The following is a 20,493-nucleotide window of genomic DNA, read 5'->3' as shown; positions in this document are numbered from 1 at the left end:
GAATCCCTGCGTCCATTTTTTTCTTCTTTACGGTTATACATTTTTAGTTGTGATTGATGTTGTGACAGTGGTATTAGTTGATTCTCATCATGATATATGTAATTAGTAGTGTAATTAGTATTTTCCAAAGAAATAACTAATTACAATATGTAATTTCCCATGAATTAACAAGTGTTTGGAAACTAGATGTGTATTGTGTCAAAACTCTCTGGATGTGACATCGCTGACACTGATGGGAGGGGTCCGTGTTCCGACCAACTGTCTTTACATGCCAACACGATGACATCATTTTTTATCAGCAGTCATTTTCATTGTAGATGCCTCTCAATCTGCTCATAGAGGGAAGTTCTCTTTTTCTCCCAGCGGCTGCCTCTAGATGGAGCACAACAGAGCAATTCAATTGTTGCTCTGTTTAGGTGCGCTGAGCTGTGGGGTTAAGCATTTCAGCTTGCAGCTCCCCCGTGCTGGTGATAAAAACAATTGAATGCCACCATTATGTCTTTTTATCCACCCACACTGCCCTCTGCAGCTGCTCACATTTACGACCTTCACCTTCTCTCCCAATGCATCATCTTTTTTTTTCTTTTTCTCAGACGTCCTAGAGGATGCTGGGGACTCCGTAAGGACCATGGGGTATAGACGGGATCCGCATGAGACATGGGCACACTATAAGACTTTGAATGGGTGTGAACTGGCTCCTCCCTCTATGCCCCTCCTCCAGACTCCAGTTAGATTCTGTGCCCAGGAGAAACGGAACACACACTAGGGGAGCTCTAATGAGTTTCTCTGAAAAGACTTTGTTAGGTTTTTTATTTTCTGAAAGACCTGCTGGCTACAGGCTCTCTGCTTCGTGGGACTGAGGGGAGAGAAGTCAGACCTACTTCTTCTGAGTTAAGGGCTCTGCTTCTTGGGCTACTGGACACCATTAGCTCCAGAGGGTTCGATCACTTGGTGCGCCTAGCTGCTTGTTCCCGGAGCCGTGCTGTCAACCCCCAAACAGAAGCCAGAAGAAAGACTGGGAAGCTTGTCTGCAATAAGCATTCTTGAATTAAGAGCTATTTTCAACGAACATCATCTTCGTGATCTGCCCGTATTAATTCTGTCGGACGACTTAACAGCAGGCGTAACTAAGCCGCTAGGGCGGAACAAGGAGCAAAGCCGCAATTGCAGAAGCCACAAAAGTTTTCCGCTGGGTGGAAAGGCAGGTAAACGCTATATTAGCAGTCTTCATTCCGGATGTAGACGACGGAGAAATAGATTTCCTCTGCAGACGCGATATCCATCCGGAAGAAATGCAGTCGTCATCGAGAAGTATTCACAGAAGTGACAAGTCTTTGAGGAGTGCCTCAATTGGACATGATGGCGTCTCGCCTCAACGAGAGACCTCGGGGATATTGTTCCAGGTCAAGGGACACTCAAGCTATAGCAGTGGACGCCCTCGTGACACCTTGGGTGTTTTCAGTCGGTCTATGTGTCCCCTCCACTTTCACTCTTTCCAAAGGTGATACACATAAGAGGAACAAAGGTTCAGGCGATCCTCATTGTTCCGGTCTAGTCAAGGAGGTGCTTGGTATCCAGATCTTTAAGACTTCCTCATAGAAGATCCATAGTCTTTTTTCTTCTACGAGAGGACCTGTTGCAGCAGGGACCGGGCGTGTATCAGGACTTACCGCGGCTGCGTTTGACGGCAGGGCGTTTGTACGCCATATCCTAGCCCGAAAGGGTATTTCCGGTGAAGTCATTCCCACTTTGCTTCAAGCTAGGAAAGGAGTAACGGTGAAGCTTTACCTCCATATTTGGAGGAAGTAGGTGTCTTGGTGTGAATCCTAGAAGGCTCCTACGGAAGAATTTCAGCCGTTTTTCTCCTTTCTTTGCAAGCAGGTGTGGATGCTGGCCTAAAGTTAGGCTCCATTTCAGTGCAGTGTTCGGCCTTATTAATTGTCTTTCAAAAACAATTGGCCACCTTTCCGGAAGTTCAGACTTTTGTGAAGGGAGTGCTGCACATCCAACCTCCGTTTGTGCCCCCACTGGCACCGTGGGTCCTTAACGTGGTGTTGCGGTTTTCTTATATCACACTGGTTGAAACCTTTATGAAAGGTTGTGTTAAAAGTTCTCTTTTGGAAAGTGGTCATGTTATTGGCCTTGGCATCCGCAAGGCGGGTAACGGAAGTTGCGGCTTTATCTCACAAGAGCCCCTGTTAGATCTTCCATGTGGATAGAGCGGAATTGAGAAATTGGAAAATAGTTCTGACAAAAGTGGTTTCTGTGATTCCCAGAAACCAGCCTATTTTGTTGCCTGTGGTTACTTAAGCGTTGGCTGATTCAAAGTCTCTCGATGTAGTCAGGGCTTTGAATATTTATGTCGCCAGATCGGCTCGGATTGGGGAAACAGAGGCTCTGTTTGTCCTGTATGCTCCCAGCAAAATTGGGGCGCCTGTTTCTATGCAGTCTGTTGCGCGCTAGATCTGTGATACGATTCTGCATGCTCTTTCTACGGCTGGATTGCCGTTACCGAAGTCGGTGGAGACCCATTCTACTAGGAAGATGGGCTCTTCTTGGGCGGATGCCCGAGGAGTCTCGGCGGTTCAACTTTGCCGAGCGTCTACTTGGTCGGGTTCAAACACTTTTGCTAAGTTCTACAAGTTTGATACCCTGGCTGATGAGGACCTCATGTTTGCTCAATCGGTGCTACAGAGTCTTCCGCACTCTCCCGCCCGGTCTGGAGCTTTGGTGTTAACCCCATGGTCCTTACAAGTCCCCAGCATCCTCTAGGACGTCTGAGAAAATAGGATTTTAGTACCTACCGGTAAAACCTTTTCTCTTAGTCTGTAGAGGATGCTGGGCGCCCGTCCCAGTGCGTACTGTGTCTGCAGTTATTGGCTATGGTTAGTCTTCTGGTGTTTCTTTTCTGTCAGGCTGTTGCTGACGTTGTTCATGCCATGGCATGCGGTATCTTATTATTGGTTGTGTTGACACACAGGTTGTGTTACATTTACTTAGCATGTGGCTGTGTATTTTTTTTATGCCGTTGGCTGGTGTTCTATTGAATGCCATGTTCTGCGGCATGTTCGAGGTGTGAGCTGGTATGACACTCACCGTGTTTAAACAATAAATTCTTTCCTCGAAATGTCCGTCTCCCTGGGCACAGTTCTCTAACTGGAGTCTGGAGGAGGGGCATAGAGGGAGGAGCCAGTTCACACCCATTCAAAGTCTTATAGTGTGCCCATGTCTCCTGCGGATCCCGTCTATACCCCATGGTCCTTACGGAGTCCCCAGCATCCTCTAGGGACTAAGAGAAAAGGATTTACCGGTAGGTATTAAAATCCTATTTTAATCTATCATCAGTAGCAGTGGGGGCTCCAATAAGTATAGTTCCTTATTGCGTAATTATTTATTTGACCTACTTATCAACTTACCCATGCTGGGACAGCCGCACGTTATTACACTTTTTTTTGGTGAAGAATACTTTGGGCCTAATTCAGAGTTGATCGCAGCAACAAATTTGTTAGCAGTTGGGCAAAACCATGTGCACTGCCGGGGGTGGGGGCTGAAATGTAACATGTGCAGAGAGAGTTAGATTTAGGTGGGATGTGTTCAAACTGAAATCTAAATTGCAGTGTAAAAATAAAGCAGCCAGTAGTTACCCTGCACAGAAACAAAATAACCCACCCAAATTTAACTCTCTCTGCAAATGTTATATCTGCCATACCTGCAGTGCACATGGTTTTGCCCAACTGCTGCTGCGATCAACTCTGAATTACCCCCTTTATCAGAAACCTATTATAAAAACTTTTGGTTTTAGGAACTTGGTAAAATGCACAATTGCATCATCCCATACATTGTTTGTGAACAGCAGTAATCCCTAATATTGCCAATATGTGATAAATAGGATTTGTTTCCACATGATTAAAGGGTCCAAAATGCTTGCTAAATAGGCTACTTAGAGCTAGATACAATACCATTTTGGTGCAGAATCCTACTAGTGCAATGCATATATATGTACTTCATGGAGTGCAGCCTCTGGTGCTGGACTTTGACCTCCATCCTGTTAGAATAAAGCCTCCAAAACAGCATGCCCACAACACATTCCATCTAGGGTGGATAAAAATACCTAATTTCTCCTTGTAGCTGAAACTCTGAAGGCAGACGGTAACACCTCATGCCCCAGGCGCTGCTGAACTTCCTCCTAGTCAGATGGCTGAAAAACAGAGGCATCACAAGGGGCATGCGGACCGTACCCAGGTGTCACCCTTCAGGGGGTGACGCCAAAATGCTGGCGCCTCTGCAGTGGGTGCTGCACAGTGGGTGCTGCACTGTGACATTATCGTGTAGCGCCCGGCTTCTGTCACGAGCAGCAACCAGCAGTGCAGGGAGAGTCAGCGGGGCAAGCCCAGCATCTTTGGGAATGCTGGGCACCTCTCCTGAGTGATGTAAACGTGGGGCTTTCCGCTAGATGCCCCCTTTTCGAGGGTCGGGATGTTCGGCTATCTGGTGCACTGGGAGTCACAGACCCCCGTGCTGCCACTGTTGAGAACTGTACATGTAAATTTCATTGTGCTGAAGTGCTTTTTCTCTATTTATGTTTCTTGTTTCATTCCAGTGTAAAATGAATAGGATGTGCATCAGTACATTTGCATAAATCAGTGGGAGCACATAAATGCAATGAGATATCGTTAATGCATTAAAATTCGACATTTAAGAAACATTGCTAATGCCAGTGGACTGCAGGTAAACTGATGTGAAAATAAAAATCCCTCTACCAAATAACAGAACATACTGTATTTGCTTTTTATCTTGCATTTTACTTTTGCTGCGCTCAAATGCTTTTTGTTTCATATCAGTGAATCTTACATCAACACATTTGAAAACTTACAGTACAGATCAGATGTGTCCTCATACATCATTGCTGCAGTCGTGCCAAACAGACCCTCTCAGCGTTCCAGGTCCCATGAGACTCTGCTAGCTTCAGGTGGCTTTTTTGTCGAAAATGCATCTTGGTCGCAATGCAATGCAACCAGGGTGCACCAGGAGACTGTGCTGATTAGTTTGATATGCGACACTTGTATATCTGTGGGCCAGTGAGTCTCTGGATCTCTATATGAAGTGTACGATGCTGGGGTTGGATACAGGATCCCAGTGGTCAGGTCTGGGTGGTCAGAATATCGACGCCGGGATCCCGACCACTAGAATGCTGGCAGGGGTGCTAGTGTAACTAAGCCCCTTGCAGGCTCGCTGAGTTTGCCACGCTGGTGGCTCGCTGCACTCGCCGCAGGTTCTGTTCCCACTCCATAGGTGTTGTGGACACCCAGGAGTGGGAATAGCTATGGTGGTGCTGCCGGCATTTTGGCGGTCTGGATCCCTGCATCGATATTCTGACCACCGGGATCCAAACTACATTCCCGATGCTGTGGATTTATTTCATGCTAAGCTCCGTTGTGCTTCGGATACAGAAAATTAGCAAATGAATCCATGCAGTCTTCTGGTGCATACTAGTCATAATTGTGTTGCGCCTAAGATGCTTTGACAAAAAAAAAAGACAGCTGGCCTGCTTTTGTGTGTCACAAACATACTAGAGTTACCGACCGAGTTTCTCGGTGTCTGCTGGTCCGTGCCTTGTCCCAGCAATACAGAGAGTTCTGCGGCCCTTTGCGGTATCTGCAGTTCCTCCTCACCACAGTCAGTGCGGTCCTGATGATCCATGTGCAGTGATTCCCGCCACCAGTGACTGCTATAATGGGACTTCCTGGAACAGCCATAGGCAACCAGTACAATGTTGTACATAGTGCATGCTGTGTACCTTTGAGTGAATCTGCTGTATTTGCTGCTAAGAGTACCGCATCTCAGTCATTTGCTACTAGCAAGTCCGTTTCCAGGCTTGTTCAGAGCAAGTCTGGTTCCAGCCCAGTTTATAACCAAGCCAGTTCCAGCCAATTCAGAGATCTCCACCTGATTTTGAAATCCTAAATTCTGCTCTGCAATTACGGGCCATTTCAAAGTAACTAACGTTATATATCTACTGTTTGTTATGTGAACAATACTGCATAACTTCCAAATAGATTGAAGATGTATAAAATGGATACAGTTATATTGCTGGTGGTCAGGATACTGATGCTAGGATCCCGACCACTGACAATGCCGACAGCGTGAATCCTTGCTAACTGGCTATTCCCACTCGTGGGCGTCCACGACACCCATAGAGTTGGAATAGAACCTTGCAGCGAGCCACCGAGCCCACAACGTGCTTGCTAGCGCTCACGCTGCTGCCGGCATTCGGGCGGCCGAGATCCTTGCATAGTTATGCTTACTGCCGGGATCCCGGACGCCGGCATAGCATAACCAACGCGTAGAAAATATACTATTACAAGACCAGAGTAATTTAAGGTGCTCTTATAAGTGTATTTTATTTTCTTTGCTGAAAAACGTAGATTGATATTTAATTAAAAATTCTGGTCCGACTTACCGTAACTAATGTTACATGTAATAAGTAGTGATGAGCGGGTTCGGTTTCTCGGAAACCGAACCCCCCGAACTTCAGCCTTTTTACACGGGTCCGAGCCGTGCTCGGATTCTCCCGTGTGGCTCGGGTAAACCGAGCGCGCCCGAACGTCATCATTCCGCTGTCGGATTCTCGCGAGATTCGGATTCTATATAAGCATCCGCGCGTCGCCGCCATTTTCACACGTGCATTGAGATTGATAGGGAGAGGACGTGGCTGGCGTCCTCTCCGTTAAAGTCATAATAGAAAAGACTAAGAGTGACATTGTTATAATTGTGGGGAGGATTGGGGACGGGGAGCAGCTGTTAGGAGTACAGTGCAGGGTTTTGCTGATAGTGAGTGTGACCACCAGTTTAATCCGTTCTCTGCCTGAAAAAAACGCTCCATACCATATCTGTGCTCAGTGTGCTGCATGATATATCTGTGCTGAGTGCACTGCTCACACTGCCTAATTGTGGGGACTGGGGAGCAGTTATAGCAGGAGTACAGTGCACAGTTTTGCTGACAGTGACCACCAGTCCAGTATACATTTGTCTGCCTGAAAAACACTCCTGTGGTGGCTTTTTTTCTTTACTAGTAGTTTAACAGTCTGCTGACAGTGTCCACCAGGTCCATTTATTATACAGTATATTATATATATAGCAGTACGGTAGGCCACGGCTGTACCTACCTCTGTGTCGTCACTCGTCGTCCATAAGTAATAATACTATACTATCCATCCATCTACATTGTATACCTGTGGTGGCTTTTTTTTCTTAATACTAGTTTAGCAGTCTGCTGACAGTGTCCACCAGGTCCGTTATTATTATTCTGTATATATTATATATATATAGCAGTACGGTAGGCCACGGCTGTACCTACCTCTGTGTCGTCACTCGTCGTCCATAAGTAATAATAGTATACTATCCATCCATCTACATTGTATACCTGTGGTGGCTTTTTTTTCTTCATACTAGTTTAGCAGTCTGCTGACAGTGTCCACCAGGTCCGTTATTATTATTCTGTATATATTATATATATAGCAGTATGGTAGGCCACGGCTGTACCTACCTCTGTGTCGTCACTCGTCGTCCATAAGGAATAATAGTATACTATCCATCCATCTACATTGTATACCTGTGGTGGCTTTTTTTTCTTCATACTAGTTTAGCAGTCTGCTGACAGTGTCCACCAGGTCCGTTATTATTATTCTGTATATATTATATATGTAGCAGTACGGTAGGCCACGGCTGTACCTACCTGTGTGTCGTCACTCGTCGTCCATAAGTAATAATACTATACTATCCATCCATCTACATTGTATACCTGTGGTGGCTTTTTTTTCTTCATACTAGTTTAGCAGTCTGCTGACAGTGTCCACCAGGTCCGTTATTATTATTCTGTATATATTATATATATAGCAGTACGGTAGGCCACAGCTGTACCTACCTCTGTGTCGTCACTCGTCGTCCATAAGTAATAATAGTATACTATCCATCCATCTACATTGTATACCTGTGGTGGCTTTTTTTTCTTCATACTAGTTTAGCAGTCTGCTGACAGTGTCCACCAGGTCCGTTATTATTATTCTGTATATATTATATATATAGCAGTACGGTAGGCCACGGCTGTACCTACCTCTGTGTCGTCACTCGTCGTCCATAAGGAATAATAGTATACTATCCATCCATCTACATTGTATACCTGTGGTGGCTTTTTTTTCTTCATACTAGTTTAGCAGTCTGCTGACAGTGTCCACCAGGTCCGTTATTATTATTCTGTATATATTATATATATAGCAGTACGGTAGGCCACGGCTGTACCTACCTCTGTGTCGTCACTCGTCGTCCATAAGTAATAATACTATACTATCCATCCATCTACATTGTATACCTGTGGTGGCTTTTAGTTGTGCGCAAAATATGGAGAACAAAAATGTGGAGGTTAAAAAAATAGGGAAAGATCAAGATCCACTTCCACCTCGTGCTGAAGCTGCTGCCACTAGTCATGGTCGAGACGATGAAATGCCATCAACGTCGTCTGCCAAGGCCGATGCCCAATGTCATAGTACAGAGCATGTAAAATCCAAAACACAAAAGATCAGTAAAATGACCCAAAAATCAAAATTAAAAGCGTCTGAGGAGAAGCGTAAACTTGCCAATATGCCATTTACGACACGGAGTGGCAAGGAACGGCTGAGGCCCTGGCCTATGTTCATGGCTAGTGGTTCAGCTTCACATGAGGATGGAAGCACTCAGCCTCTCGCTAGAAAAATGAAAAGACTTAAGCTGGCAAAAGCAGAGCAAAGAACTGTGCGTTCTTCGAAATCACAAATCCCCAAGGAGAGTCCAATTGTGTCGGTTGCGATGCCTGACCTTCCCAACACTGGATGGGAAGAGCTTGCGCCTTCCACCATTTGCACGCCCCCTGCAAGTGCTGGAAGGAGCACCCGCAGTCCAGTTCCTGATAGTCAAATTGAAGATGTCAGTGTTGAAGTACACCAGGATGAGGATATGGGTGTTGCTGGCGCTGGGGAGGAAATTGACAAGGAGGATTCTGATGGTGAGGTGGTTTGTTTAAGTCAGGCACCCGGGGAGACACCTGTTGTCCGTGGGAGGAATATGGCCATTGACATGCCTGGTCAAAATACAAAAAAAATCAGCTCTTTGGTGTGGAATTATTTCATAACAAATGCGGACAACAGGTGTCAAGCCGTGTGTTGCCTTTGTCTAGCTGTAATAAGTAGGGGTAAGGACGTTAACCACCTCGGAACATCCTCCCTTATACGTCACCTGCAGCGCATTCATCAGAAGTCAGTGACAAGTTCAAAAACTTTGGGTGACAGCGGAAGCAGTCCACTGACCACTAAATCTGTAACCAAGCTCCTGCAAACCACACCACCAACTCCCTCAGTGTCAATTTCCTCCTTAGACAGGAAAGCCAATAGTCCTGCAGGCCATGTCACATACAAGTCTGACGAGTCCTCTCCTGCCTGGGATTCCTCTGATGCATCCTTGAGTGTAACGCCTACTGCTGCTGGCGCTGCTGTTGTTGCTGCTGGGAGTCGATCGTCATCCCTGAGGGGAAGTCGGAAGACCACTTGTACTACTTCCAGTAAGCAATTGACTGTCCAACAGTCCTTTGCGAGGAAGATGAAATATCACAGCAGTCATCCTGCTGCAAAGTGGATAACTGAGGCCTTGGCAGCCTGGGCGGTGAGAAACGTGGTTCCGGTATCCATCGTTACTTCAGAGGCAACTATAGACTTGATTGAGGTACTGTGTCCCCGGTACCAAATACCATCTAGGTTCCATTTGTCTAGGCAGGCGATACCGAGAATGTACACAGACCTCAGAAAAAGAGTCACCAGTGTCCTAAAAAATGCAGTTGTACCCAATGTCCACTTAACCACGGACATGTGGACAAGTGGAGCAGGGCAGACTCAGGACTACATGACTGTGACAGCCCACTGGGTAGATGTATTGCCTCCCGCTGCAAGAACAGCAGCGGCGGCACCAGTAGCAGCATCTCGCAAACGCCAACTCGTTCCTAGGCAGGCTACGCTTTGTATCACCGCTTTCCAGAATACGCACACAGCTGAAAACCTCTTACGGCAACTGAGGAAGATCATCGCAGAATGGCTTACCCCAATTGGACTCTCCTGGGGATTTGTGGCATCGGACATTGCCAGCAATATTGTGCGTGCATTACATCTGGGCAAATTCCAGCACGTCCCATGTTTTGCACATACCTTGAATTTGGTGGTGCAGAATTATTTAAAAAACGACAGGGGCGTGCAAGAGATTCTGTCGGTGGCCAGAAGAATTGCGGGCCACTTTCGGCGTACAGGCACCGCGTACAGAAGACTGGAGCACCACCAAAAACACCTGAACCTGCCCTGCCATCATCTGAAGCAAGAGGTGGTAACGAGGTGGAATTCAACCCTCTATATGCTTCAGAGGATGGAGGAGCAGCAAAAGGCCATTCAAGCCTATACATCTGCCCACGATATAGGCAAAGGAGGTGGAATGCACCTGACTCAAGCGCAGTGGAGAATGATTTCAACGTTGTGCAAGGTTCTGCAACCTTTTGAACTTGCCACACGTGAAGTCAGTTCAGACACTGCCAGCCTGAGTCAGGTCATTCCCCTCATCAGGCTTTTGCAGACGAAGCTGGAGAAATTGAAGGAGGAGCTAAAACAGAGCGATTCCGCTAGGCATGTGGGACTTGTGGATGGAGCCCTTAATTCGCTTAACCAGTATTCACGAGTGGTCAATCTGTTGAAATCAGAGCACTACATTTTGGCCACCGTGCTTGATCCTAGATTTAAAACCTACGTTGTATCTCTCTTTCCGGCAGACACAAGTCTGCAGAGGTTCAAAGACCTGCTGGTGAGAAAATTGTCAAGTCAAGTGGAACGCGACCCGTCAACAGCTCCTCCTTCACATTCTCCCGCAACTGGGGGTGCGAGGAAAAGGCTACGAATTCCGAGCCCACCCGCTGGCGGTGATGCAGGGCAGTCTGGAGCGAGTGCTGACATCTGGTCCGGACTGAAGGACCTGGCAACGATTACTGACATGTCGTCTACTGTCACTGCATATGATTCTGTCACCATTGAAAGAATGGTGGAGGATTATATGAGTGACCGCATCCAAGTAGGCACGTCAGACAGTCCGTACGTATACTGGCAGGAAAAAGAGGCAATTTGGAGGCCCTTGCAGAAACTGGCTTTATTCTACCTAAGTTGCCCTCCCTCCAGTGTGTACTCCGAAAGAGTGTTTAGTGCCGCCGCTCACCTTGTCAGCAATCGGCGTACGAGGTTACTTCCAGAAAATGTGGAGAAGATGATGTTCATTAAAATTAATTATAATCAATTCCTCCGTGGAGACATTCACCAGCAGCAATTGCCTCCAGAAAGTACACGGGGACCTGAGATGGTGGATTCCAGTGGGGACGAATTAATAATCTGTGAGGAGGGGGATGTACACAGTGAAAGGGGTGATGAATCGGACGATGATGATGAGGTGGACATCTTGCCTCCGTAGAGCCAGTTTGTGCAAGGAGAGATTGATTGCTTCTTTTTTGGTGGGGGCCCAAACCAACCAGTCATTTCAGTCACAGTCGTGTGGCAGACCCTGTCGCTGAAATGATGGGTTCGTTAAAGTGTGCACGTCCTGTTTTTACAACATAAGGCTGGGTGGGAGGGCCCAAGGACAATTCCATCTTGCACCTCCTTTTTTCTTTCATTTTTCTTTGCGTCATGTGCTGTTTGGGGAGTATTTTTTTGAAGGGCCATCCTGCGTGACACTGCAGTGCCACTCCTAGATGGGCCAGGTGTTTGTGTCGGCCACTTGGGTCGCTTATCTTAGTCACACAGCGACCTTGGTGCGCCTCTTTTTTCTTTGCGTCATGTGCTGTTTGGGGAGTATTTTTTTGAAGGGCCATCCTGCGTGACACTGCAGTGCCACTCCTAGATGGGCCAGGTGTTTGTGTCGGCCATTTGTGTCGCTTAACTTAGTCACACAGCGACCTTCGTGCGCCTCTTTTTTTCTTTGCGTCATGTGCTGTTTGGGGAGTATTTTTTTGAAGGGCCATCCTGCGTGACACTGCAGTGCCACTCCTAGATGGGCCAGGTGTTTGTGTCGGCCACTTGGGTCGCTTATCTTAGTCACACAGCGACCTTGGTGCGCCTCTTTTTTTCTTTGCGTCATGTGCTGTTCGGGGAGTATTTTTTTGAAGGGCCATCCTGCGTGACACTGCAGTGCCACTCCTAGATGGACCAGGTGTTTGTGTCGGCCACTTGGGTCGCTTATCTTATTCACACAGCGACCTTCGTGCGCCTCTTTTTTTCTTTGCGTCATGTGCTGTTTGGGGAGTATTTTTTTGAAGGGCCATCCTGCGTGACACTGCAGTGCCACTCCTAGATGGGCCAGGTGTTTGTGTCGGCCACTTTGGTCGCTTAGCTTAGTCACACAGCTACCTCGGTGCAAATTTTAGGACTAAAAATAATATTGTGAGGTGTGAGGTGTTCAGAATAGACTGAAAATGAGTGGAAATTATGGTTATTGAGGTTAATAATACTATGGGATCAAAATGACTCCCAAATTCTATGATTTAAGCTGTTTTTTAGGGTTTTTTGAAAAAAACACCCGAATCCAAAACACACCCGAATCCGACAAAAAAAATTCGGTGAGGTTTTGCCAAAACGCGTTCGAACCCAAAACACGGCCGCGGAACCGAACCCAAAACCAAAACACAAAACCCGAAAAATTTCCGGTGCACATCACTAGTAATAAGTGATTATAAGTAACAATCCTTGTTACAATTTAATTTGCTGCTTCTCTATATAGTTTATGTAAATGATTTTTTTTGTTTTTGTTTAGTACAGCACTAATTATGATCATGCAATGAATGATTAAAAAACCTCTGTATTAAACTTTTATTAATATACATTTGTTAAATGAGGTTAATGCAACTTTTCCCTTTACAATAGCAATAGTCAAACATATGATTGTTTGTATAAATAGTTAAATGATATACCATAAATTTCCAGTCATGTTTATGCTTAATATTTATCAAAATAGGCATGTTTTTATAACTAATATCACACAATATAACTGTTACACAAAAAATATACATTATACTTTGTGCTGGATAACAATAAACATTTAACAAAACTCAATATTACATGGCAAATTAGACAGCTAATGTCGGCCACACAATTTACTTGGCTCTGCCAAAGTACACAGCCTTTTCTTTTCAAAAATTGTATAGTAAGAAAGTTGTCATTACTGATAATGTTTCTAATGTAGTGTTTGTGATCCCCATTTACGGTAGAGTACTTCACTACTACAAAAGAGTTCACAGGTGGAACTGTGACCTGAGATTCAGCTTTTTGGGTATTGGGCGCGTTTGTACTGATAGTGGTCACATACCATGGCCCCCCAAAAAACTTGTGAACAATTTTTGTGTCGACTATTTTTCTGTAAACCATTTTTGTGTTGACCTTTGTTACATCACCCTTATCACCCTGTTGACCTTTAATGTTCTGAACAAATGTATTGATCTGAAGCAGTTTAGTTACTTTAATCCAGGGGGTCCCATGTTCTGAACTTGAACCCAAAATATTATCCTATTCAGTGCCAGATTAAGGTCCACATGAGCCTGCAGCTGAAGCTTCTGAAGAGCCTATTTTGTGCTGCCGCAGGGGATATGACTAGTGATGTAGGGGACATGACCAGTGCTGTGGGGATGTGGTCTGAGTTATGGACTGTGGCTAGTACCTTCCTACAATCATCTCCATTGCCTTCCACACTGTGCTTAAATCAACAGTGTAATGTGAGTCTATGAAAGGAAATGGCACTTGTTAACGTGACAAAAAATGAAAAATGTCTGATACAGTAATAGGAGTAGAACGTATGTAATGTTACAATTATGTAATTGCAAACAGTAATAGCAAATCTATGAGGGGAATTCAAATGTTTGAAAAGTCGGATGGGTGTCTGTTTTTTCTTGTCTATTAGATAGCCAAAAACAATCTAATAGACAGGAAAAAACAGACACCCATCCGACTTTTCAAACATTTGATTTTCCCCCTATGAGATCATAGTGCATTGAACAAATAAAATAAAACTTGGTCATAAAAGTGGTAAAACATAGACCTTTTAACCTCAAAAAATGTCCACCATTTTAAGCAATGAATATAGGATCCTGGTATGTTTAATGCCATACAAAGCACTTACAGTATTCTAGGGTTAAGCCATTCACCCGAAAAAGATCACAGCAGTTTCCTGAAGTAAATTGCAGCAGTAAGCACAGCAGCTTTAAATCATCAGCAGCAGTAAGTGCTGGCCATACAGGGTAACAAAATAGAAAGCAGCGTGAACATACCAGTCAAGTGTTCTTTCTACTCTATGGAGTCCCATTTGCGGCAGGTAGGAAAAACCCTTTCTTACCATTGTTCCTGAACTACTGTATTGGCGTTATGGCGGTCATGTGTAGCTGGACTGCAGAGCATCTGGGCTGGGCATTGCAGCAGTTCCATGTAGTTGGCGCACTATGGGCCTAATTCAGACCTGATCGCTGGGCAGCGATTTTTGCAGCCCTGCGATCAGATAGTCGCCGCCTATGGTGGGAGTGTATTTTAGCTGTGCAAATGTGCGAACACGTGTAGCAGAGCCGCACTAACTGATTTTGTGAAGTCTCTGCGCAGCCCAGGACTTACTCAGCCGCTGTGATCACTTCAGCCAGTCTGGGACCGGAATTGACGTCAGACACCCTCCCTTCCAACGCTTGGACACGCCTGCGTTTTTCCAGACACACCCTGAAAATGGTCAGTTGCCACCCACAAACACCCTCTTCCTGTCGGTCACCTTGGGATCGCCGCCGTGATCGCTTTTTTCGCACCATCCCGTCGCTATGCAGCGATCCCCGTTGCTGCGGTTTGTCGTGCCTGCGCATTGCGGTGCATATGCATGCGCAGTTCGGACCTGATCGCAGGCTGTGAGAAAACGCAGCCTAGCGATCAGGTCTGAATTACCCCCTATATGCGCACTTACTTGTTACAAACAAACTACGTAAGTGTCTGGCGGCAGCAGCAGCTTGAGGTGAGGTGGTTGCAGGAAGGAGGAAAGCCCAGTCCGCAGTGTTCAGGCCACTGGTAAGTATGGGCTGCGCCCCCCTATCCCTGTAGATAGTGGTTACCTTTGGCTTTCTTGAATAGAGACAATTACATTGTAAAGATTTTTAGTAAGGGCATTAAATGAAGGTGCCAGCATCTGATGCACTTATTCTGTGGTTCCGGGGTGTATTCTCTTTAAATGCAACATTGCAGTCAGCACTGTCTCAAGACTCAAAGGTAAATATTGCTGCCTGTACTACACTACCTCACCCATCACAAAGCATCAGTGACCACTACATAAGGCAGAGAGCACCAGTGACGCCATATAATACAGAGAGCACCAGTGACGCCATATAATACAGAGAGCACCAGTGACACCATAGAATACAGAGAGCACCAGTGACGCCATAGAATACCGGGAGCGTCAGTGACGCCATATAAAACCGGGAGCGTCAGTGGCGCCATATAATACCAAGAACATCAGTGAAGCCATATGATACAGAGAGCGTCAGTGACGCAATATCATACAGAAAGCATCAGTGACGCCATATAATACAGAGAGCGTCAATGACACCATATAATACAGAGAGCGTCAGTGACTCAATATCATACAGAAAGCATCAGTGACGCCATTTAATACCAAGAGCATCAATGACGCCATATAATATAGAGAGCATCAATGACACCATATAATACAGAGAGCTCCAGTGACGCCATATAATGCCGAGAGGGTCTAACCATAATTAACTAACTCCATTATTCCCAATAGCATTTCTGCAGTGGGGTACACTGGGATTCCACAGGGAATACATCAGGGTGTAGCGTTGGATCTTGATCCGAGGCACCAACAGGCTAAAGCTTTGACTATTCTCAGGATGCATTGCACCGCCTCCTATATAACCCCACCTCCAGGCACTGGAGCTCAGTTTGTAAGTTGGTGCCTACAGAGCAGGTCACTAACAGATGAGGCTGCGCTAGGCAGCCCTGAAAAGAGCTTTTAAGAAGACTTCAAGGGCCGCAGCACTATTTATGTCAGTCTGACATTCTGTGCTACAGCTCCATCACCTCCCCATCAGCGCTGCATACTCCCGCAGCCGGGTTCCCGGGTACTTGCATCAGAGGCGCACCGGTCATCAGGCACACCACCACAGACGCTCTCCAGGATCGTGTGGTTGCACATCGGGAGGAGGTAAGAGGGTACCCCAGGTGGGACCCGCTGGTTAATCGCGGTCCGGCTGCAGTCCCAGGAGACGGACCGCGCCGCTGGAGTGGACACTGTACTGCACAGGGACCCAACTATATCCACTAGGGCAAGGGAGCATAGGTCGGATTTATTAAAATCCGTTTGCTATAGGCTCCATAGTACCCGGTGGTGAGGCCCAGCAAAGGGGATAAGGTGCTGACCTGTAGCCCCTCCCCCAGCTCCGGCGCCATCTACTGCTAGTGTTCTTGTCCTGGAGCTGCATTTCACTCTCCCTCACTCCCTGACAGAGATTTTGGCGCCATCTTCACTACTAGCTGGGCTTATCTCCGGGACTGCAGGGTCTGTCTCCTCTGTAAAGCCACCTGTCTAATCAGCGCTGTGCATTTACAGGCACTTAAGTATTCTACATGTAATTTTAGACAGTGTTAGTTAAGTGTGCTGCTATCTGAATATTTAGTACAAGTATTCTGAGATATACATCCAGTATCTCCCGTGCATTGTTATATCTATACTCGTACATATTTATATGTAAATTTACTAGTTCAGTGCAGTTGTATTGTTTATATGTAATAACTTCTGCATTGTACATGTGACTGATTGTGCCTGTAGCTGTTGTGTGGGATTCCATTCTCCTGTATCACATATTGCTATCACTTTATTCTGTAGCCTGAGGGGCTAGGTGCGTCAGGGACTTATATATATTTCCAAGTGACCCACACTCACATCTACAATGTTCATGCTTGGGTTCATATCTTGCATATCAATGAAAAACAACCAGCTGATTATCATTCCAATATATCCATGTAATAGGAGAGCACTCACCAGACTTCTTGAAAGTAAATCCTTTATTCAGATATGGGATAACACGTTACATCACATCAACGTTTCGGTCCTATGTTGGACCTTTGTCTTGACAAAGGTCCAACAGAGGACCGAAATGTTGATGTGATGTAACGTGTTATCCTATATCTGAATAAAGGATTTACTTTCAAGAAGTCTGGTGAGTGCTCTCCTATTACATGGAGATATATATATATTATTAGTCTGCCACACAGGGCGGGAAATCCGCAGACGCTTATGCATCCTGCAGTACTGGCACCACGGATTTACCTGAGGCAGAAGTTTTAGCTGCTGTTTCAGGCGCTGAGTGCCATACACCTAGTCAGCCTGCAGCACCTGTGGCCTATCAGGGCCCCCCTTGGGCAGCGTTCTCAAGTATGCTGAGTAAACTTGTGACACGTCTTACGCCCCCTGTTGGACCTTTTGTGCCATTACAGCCACATATTGTCCCTGTAGTTAATCTGCCCTGGGCGGACACTCTGTCTACCCAATTACAACAGTTAAATCAATCTTTGGTTAGAGAAAAGTCTTCCCCACGCCCCTCTGGGGCCAAGGGGTCATCTAAACGGGCCATTTCTTCCTCATAATCCACTAATATTTCGGATAATTCTTCCGATGAGGATGGGGAATATACTGCTCTGTCAGACACTGATACAGTTGCTTCTTATGAGGAATCTACAGCCCAGGTTGATGTTCCTGACCTAGTGGAGGCTATTAAGCTAATTCTTCAAATAGATGATGACATTGAGCCTACTACTGCGTCTAAGAAACCTGATAAGTTCAAACGTCAGAAGGTTGCTAAAGTAGTCTTACCACATTCTGACCATTTAATTCACATACAGATGGGTCCATGTTTATCTTGACCTTCAATAGGATTAATTGAGACTGGGCAGTCGGACTTAATCCCCTGCTGTAGTGACTTAATTCCCTGCTGTATTGTTCTCTGTATTGTATTGCATCTGAGAACAATAGATTAAGGGTTTATGTTAATAAACCATGTTGTGCCTAGGCGCAGCAAACTAGCCAAGATAACCATGGACCCATCTGTATGTCAGGAATCCTGGTCGTCTCCAGGAAATAAATTTTCCCTGTCTAAAAAGATGCTAGCTCATTATCCTATCCCTGCGGAGTTGAGTAACAAGTGGGAAACTACACCGCTGGTAGACTCTCATGTCGCCCGTCTTGTGGTGTCATCTACTCTGCCTGTCACCTCAATGAAGGTACCGACGGATAAGCGTGTGGAGGGATGCCTGAAGTCTATTTACTCTTACTGGTACTGTACATAGACCCACTATGGCAGCCTCCTAAGCTGCGAAAGGAATTAAAGCATGGGTTCAGGCAATTGAGGATGAGCTGCCTCAGGATTTTTCTGACACTGCCAGACAATATCTGTCTTATATTACTACAGCCTCCTACTATATTCAGGAGGTGGCCTCTGATGCAGGTGTAATGGCAGCCAAGGCATCTACTACATCTATCCTGGCTCGTCGAATTATGTGGTTGAGGTCCTGGAAGGTGGACCTGGACTCCAAAAAGACCTTGGAGGTGCTCCCTGTTCAGGGAGACATCCTATTTGGGGAGGATCTGAACAAGATCGTAACTGACTTGGCTGCTGCGAAGACTGTGTGTCTCCCAAATACTATTCCTTCTGCTCCGAAGGCTAAGAGTACCACCTTTCGTTCCTTTCGACCTCCAGGGAAAGCAAAGGGTAAGGCGTATCCGCGACAGGCTTGTGCTTCCAAAACCACTAAGCTTAAATCTAAACTATCCTGGGCTGCCCGCCAGCCTGCTTCCAAACAAAACAAGCCTGCTGCATGACGGGGCGTGCCTCCTTCTGGGTCACCCCAGGGTGGGAGGCCGACTTCTGCAGTTCACCCAAGCCTGGTTAACGACCACTTTGGACGCCTGGGTGCGGGAAGTTGTCTCTCACGGGTACGCAATCTCTTTCAAGAGACGTTCCCCTCACCAGTTTTGCACAACGGTTATCCCTGCGGATCCGTTAAAAGTGCAAGCTCTTCACTTGGTTGTACAATCCCTTCTGGATACAGGAGTGGTAGTGCCGGTACCTCTATTTCAGAGAGGCAGGGGATACTATACGACCCTGTTTCTAGTTCTGAAGCCAAATGGGTCCTTCTGGCCTATACTCAACCTCAAATCATTGAACAAGTTTGTGAGAGTATCCAAATTCCGTATTGAAGTGTTGTGCTCTATAGTGCTAGCCATGGAACCCGAAGACTATGGTATCTCTGGACATACAGGATGCTTACCTGCACATACCTATTGCCATGTCGCATCAGCAATATCTGCGGTTTGCTAATGGTAACCTACATTATCAATTCCAGGCACTGCCTTTTGGATTGGCCAAGGCCCCTCGGATCTTCACCAAGGTCATGGCCGTGATGACTGCTCTTCTCCGCCATCAGGGAATCCGGATTTTGCCGTATTTGGACGACTTGCTGATCCTTGCGAACTCCCAAGAGGTTCTCCCCAGTCATCTGGAACTGACGGTCCAATTCCTACAAGCCCATGGGTGGCTCATCAACTGGAAAAAGTCCTCGCTGGTCCCTGCTCGGAGCATGGTGCACCTGGGGGTACTACTGGACACACATAGATTGTTTTTGTCACCAGAGAAAGTCCTGAAACTTCAGGACAAAATCAGATATTTCATCTCTCGCCCCGGAGTGTCGACACACTCGGTGATGCAAATACTAGGCCTCATGGTGTTTGGCTTTCGACATGGTAGAGTATGCTCAATTTCATTCCCGATCTCTGCATAGGTTAATCCTTTAGAGTGGGATGGCCTGCCTCATCGGATCAGGTCTCAAATGATCTCCTTGACTCCAGAGGTTCATCTGTCACTGAGCTGGTGGCTACAGGACCAACGATTGAGCAGAGGCCATCTCTTCTGGATCTCCAACTGGGTCCTCCTGACAATGGATGCCAGTCTGTGGAGTTGGGGCGTTGTGTTGGAGCAACACTCTCTCTAGGGTCAGTAGACCAGGGAGGAGTCTCTCCTCCCGTTAAACATTCTGGAATTGTGGGCGGTGTTCAATGCGTTAACACTGGCCCTGCCTCTAGTACAGAACAGACCTGTTCGAGTACAATCAGACAACGCCACCATGGTGACATACATAAATCATCAAGGCGGCACTCGAAGCCGCATGGGAATGCTGGAAGTATCAAAAATCCTCCGTTTGGCGGAACGCCATCTGCCTGCAATATCGGCAGTGTTCATCCCCGGAGTCCTCAACTGGGAAGTGGATTTCCTCAGTCGTCAGGACGTTCACGCCGGAGAGTGGAGTCTTTATCCGAAAGTCTTTCAACTCCTAGTGGACAAGTGGGACCTACCAGATG

At 46.3% G+C, this 20,493-nt stretch overlaps 1 protein-coding gene across 2 annotated transcripts in view; it reads left to right on the top strand.

The window, feature by feature from the left end:
* Positions 1-20,493, top strand: part of GLRX2 (glutaredoxin 2) — a 199,918-nt gene that overhangs the window by 29,860 nt on the left and 149,565 nt on the right. The window contains exon 2 of one of the 2 annotated variants that reach the window (XM_063940195.1): positions 4,601-4,728. The exons of the other annotated variant lie outside the window; for it this stretch is intronic. Coding sequence (XP_063796265.1) covers positions 4,712-4,728 — 17 coding nt within the window. The 5' untranslated portion in view covers positions 4,601-4,711. The remainder of the gene's footprint in view (positions 1-4,600; positions 4,729-20,493) is intronic. 2 annotated transcript variants of the gene reach the window in all.

This window comes from Pseudophryne corroboree, chromosome 9 (genome assembly GCF_028390025.1).
Source record: "Pseudophryne corroboree isolate aPseCor3 chromosome 9, aPseCor3.hap2, whole genome shotgun sequence".
Taxonomy (NCBI): domain Eukaryota; kingdom Metazoa; phylum Chordata; class Amphibia; order Anura; family Myobatrachidae; genus Pseudophryne; species Pseudophryne corroboree.
The sequence above is the reverse complement of the archived record's forward strand: the minus strand, read 5'-3'. Positions and strand labels throughout refer to the sequence as shown.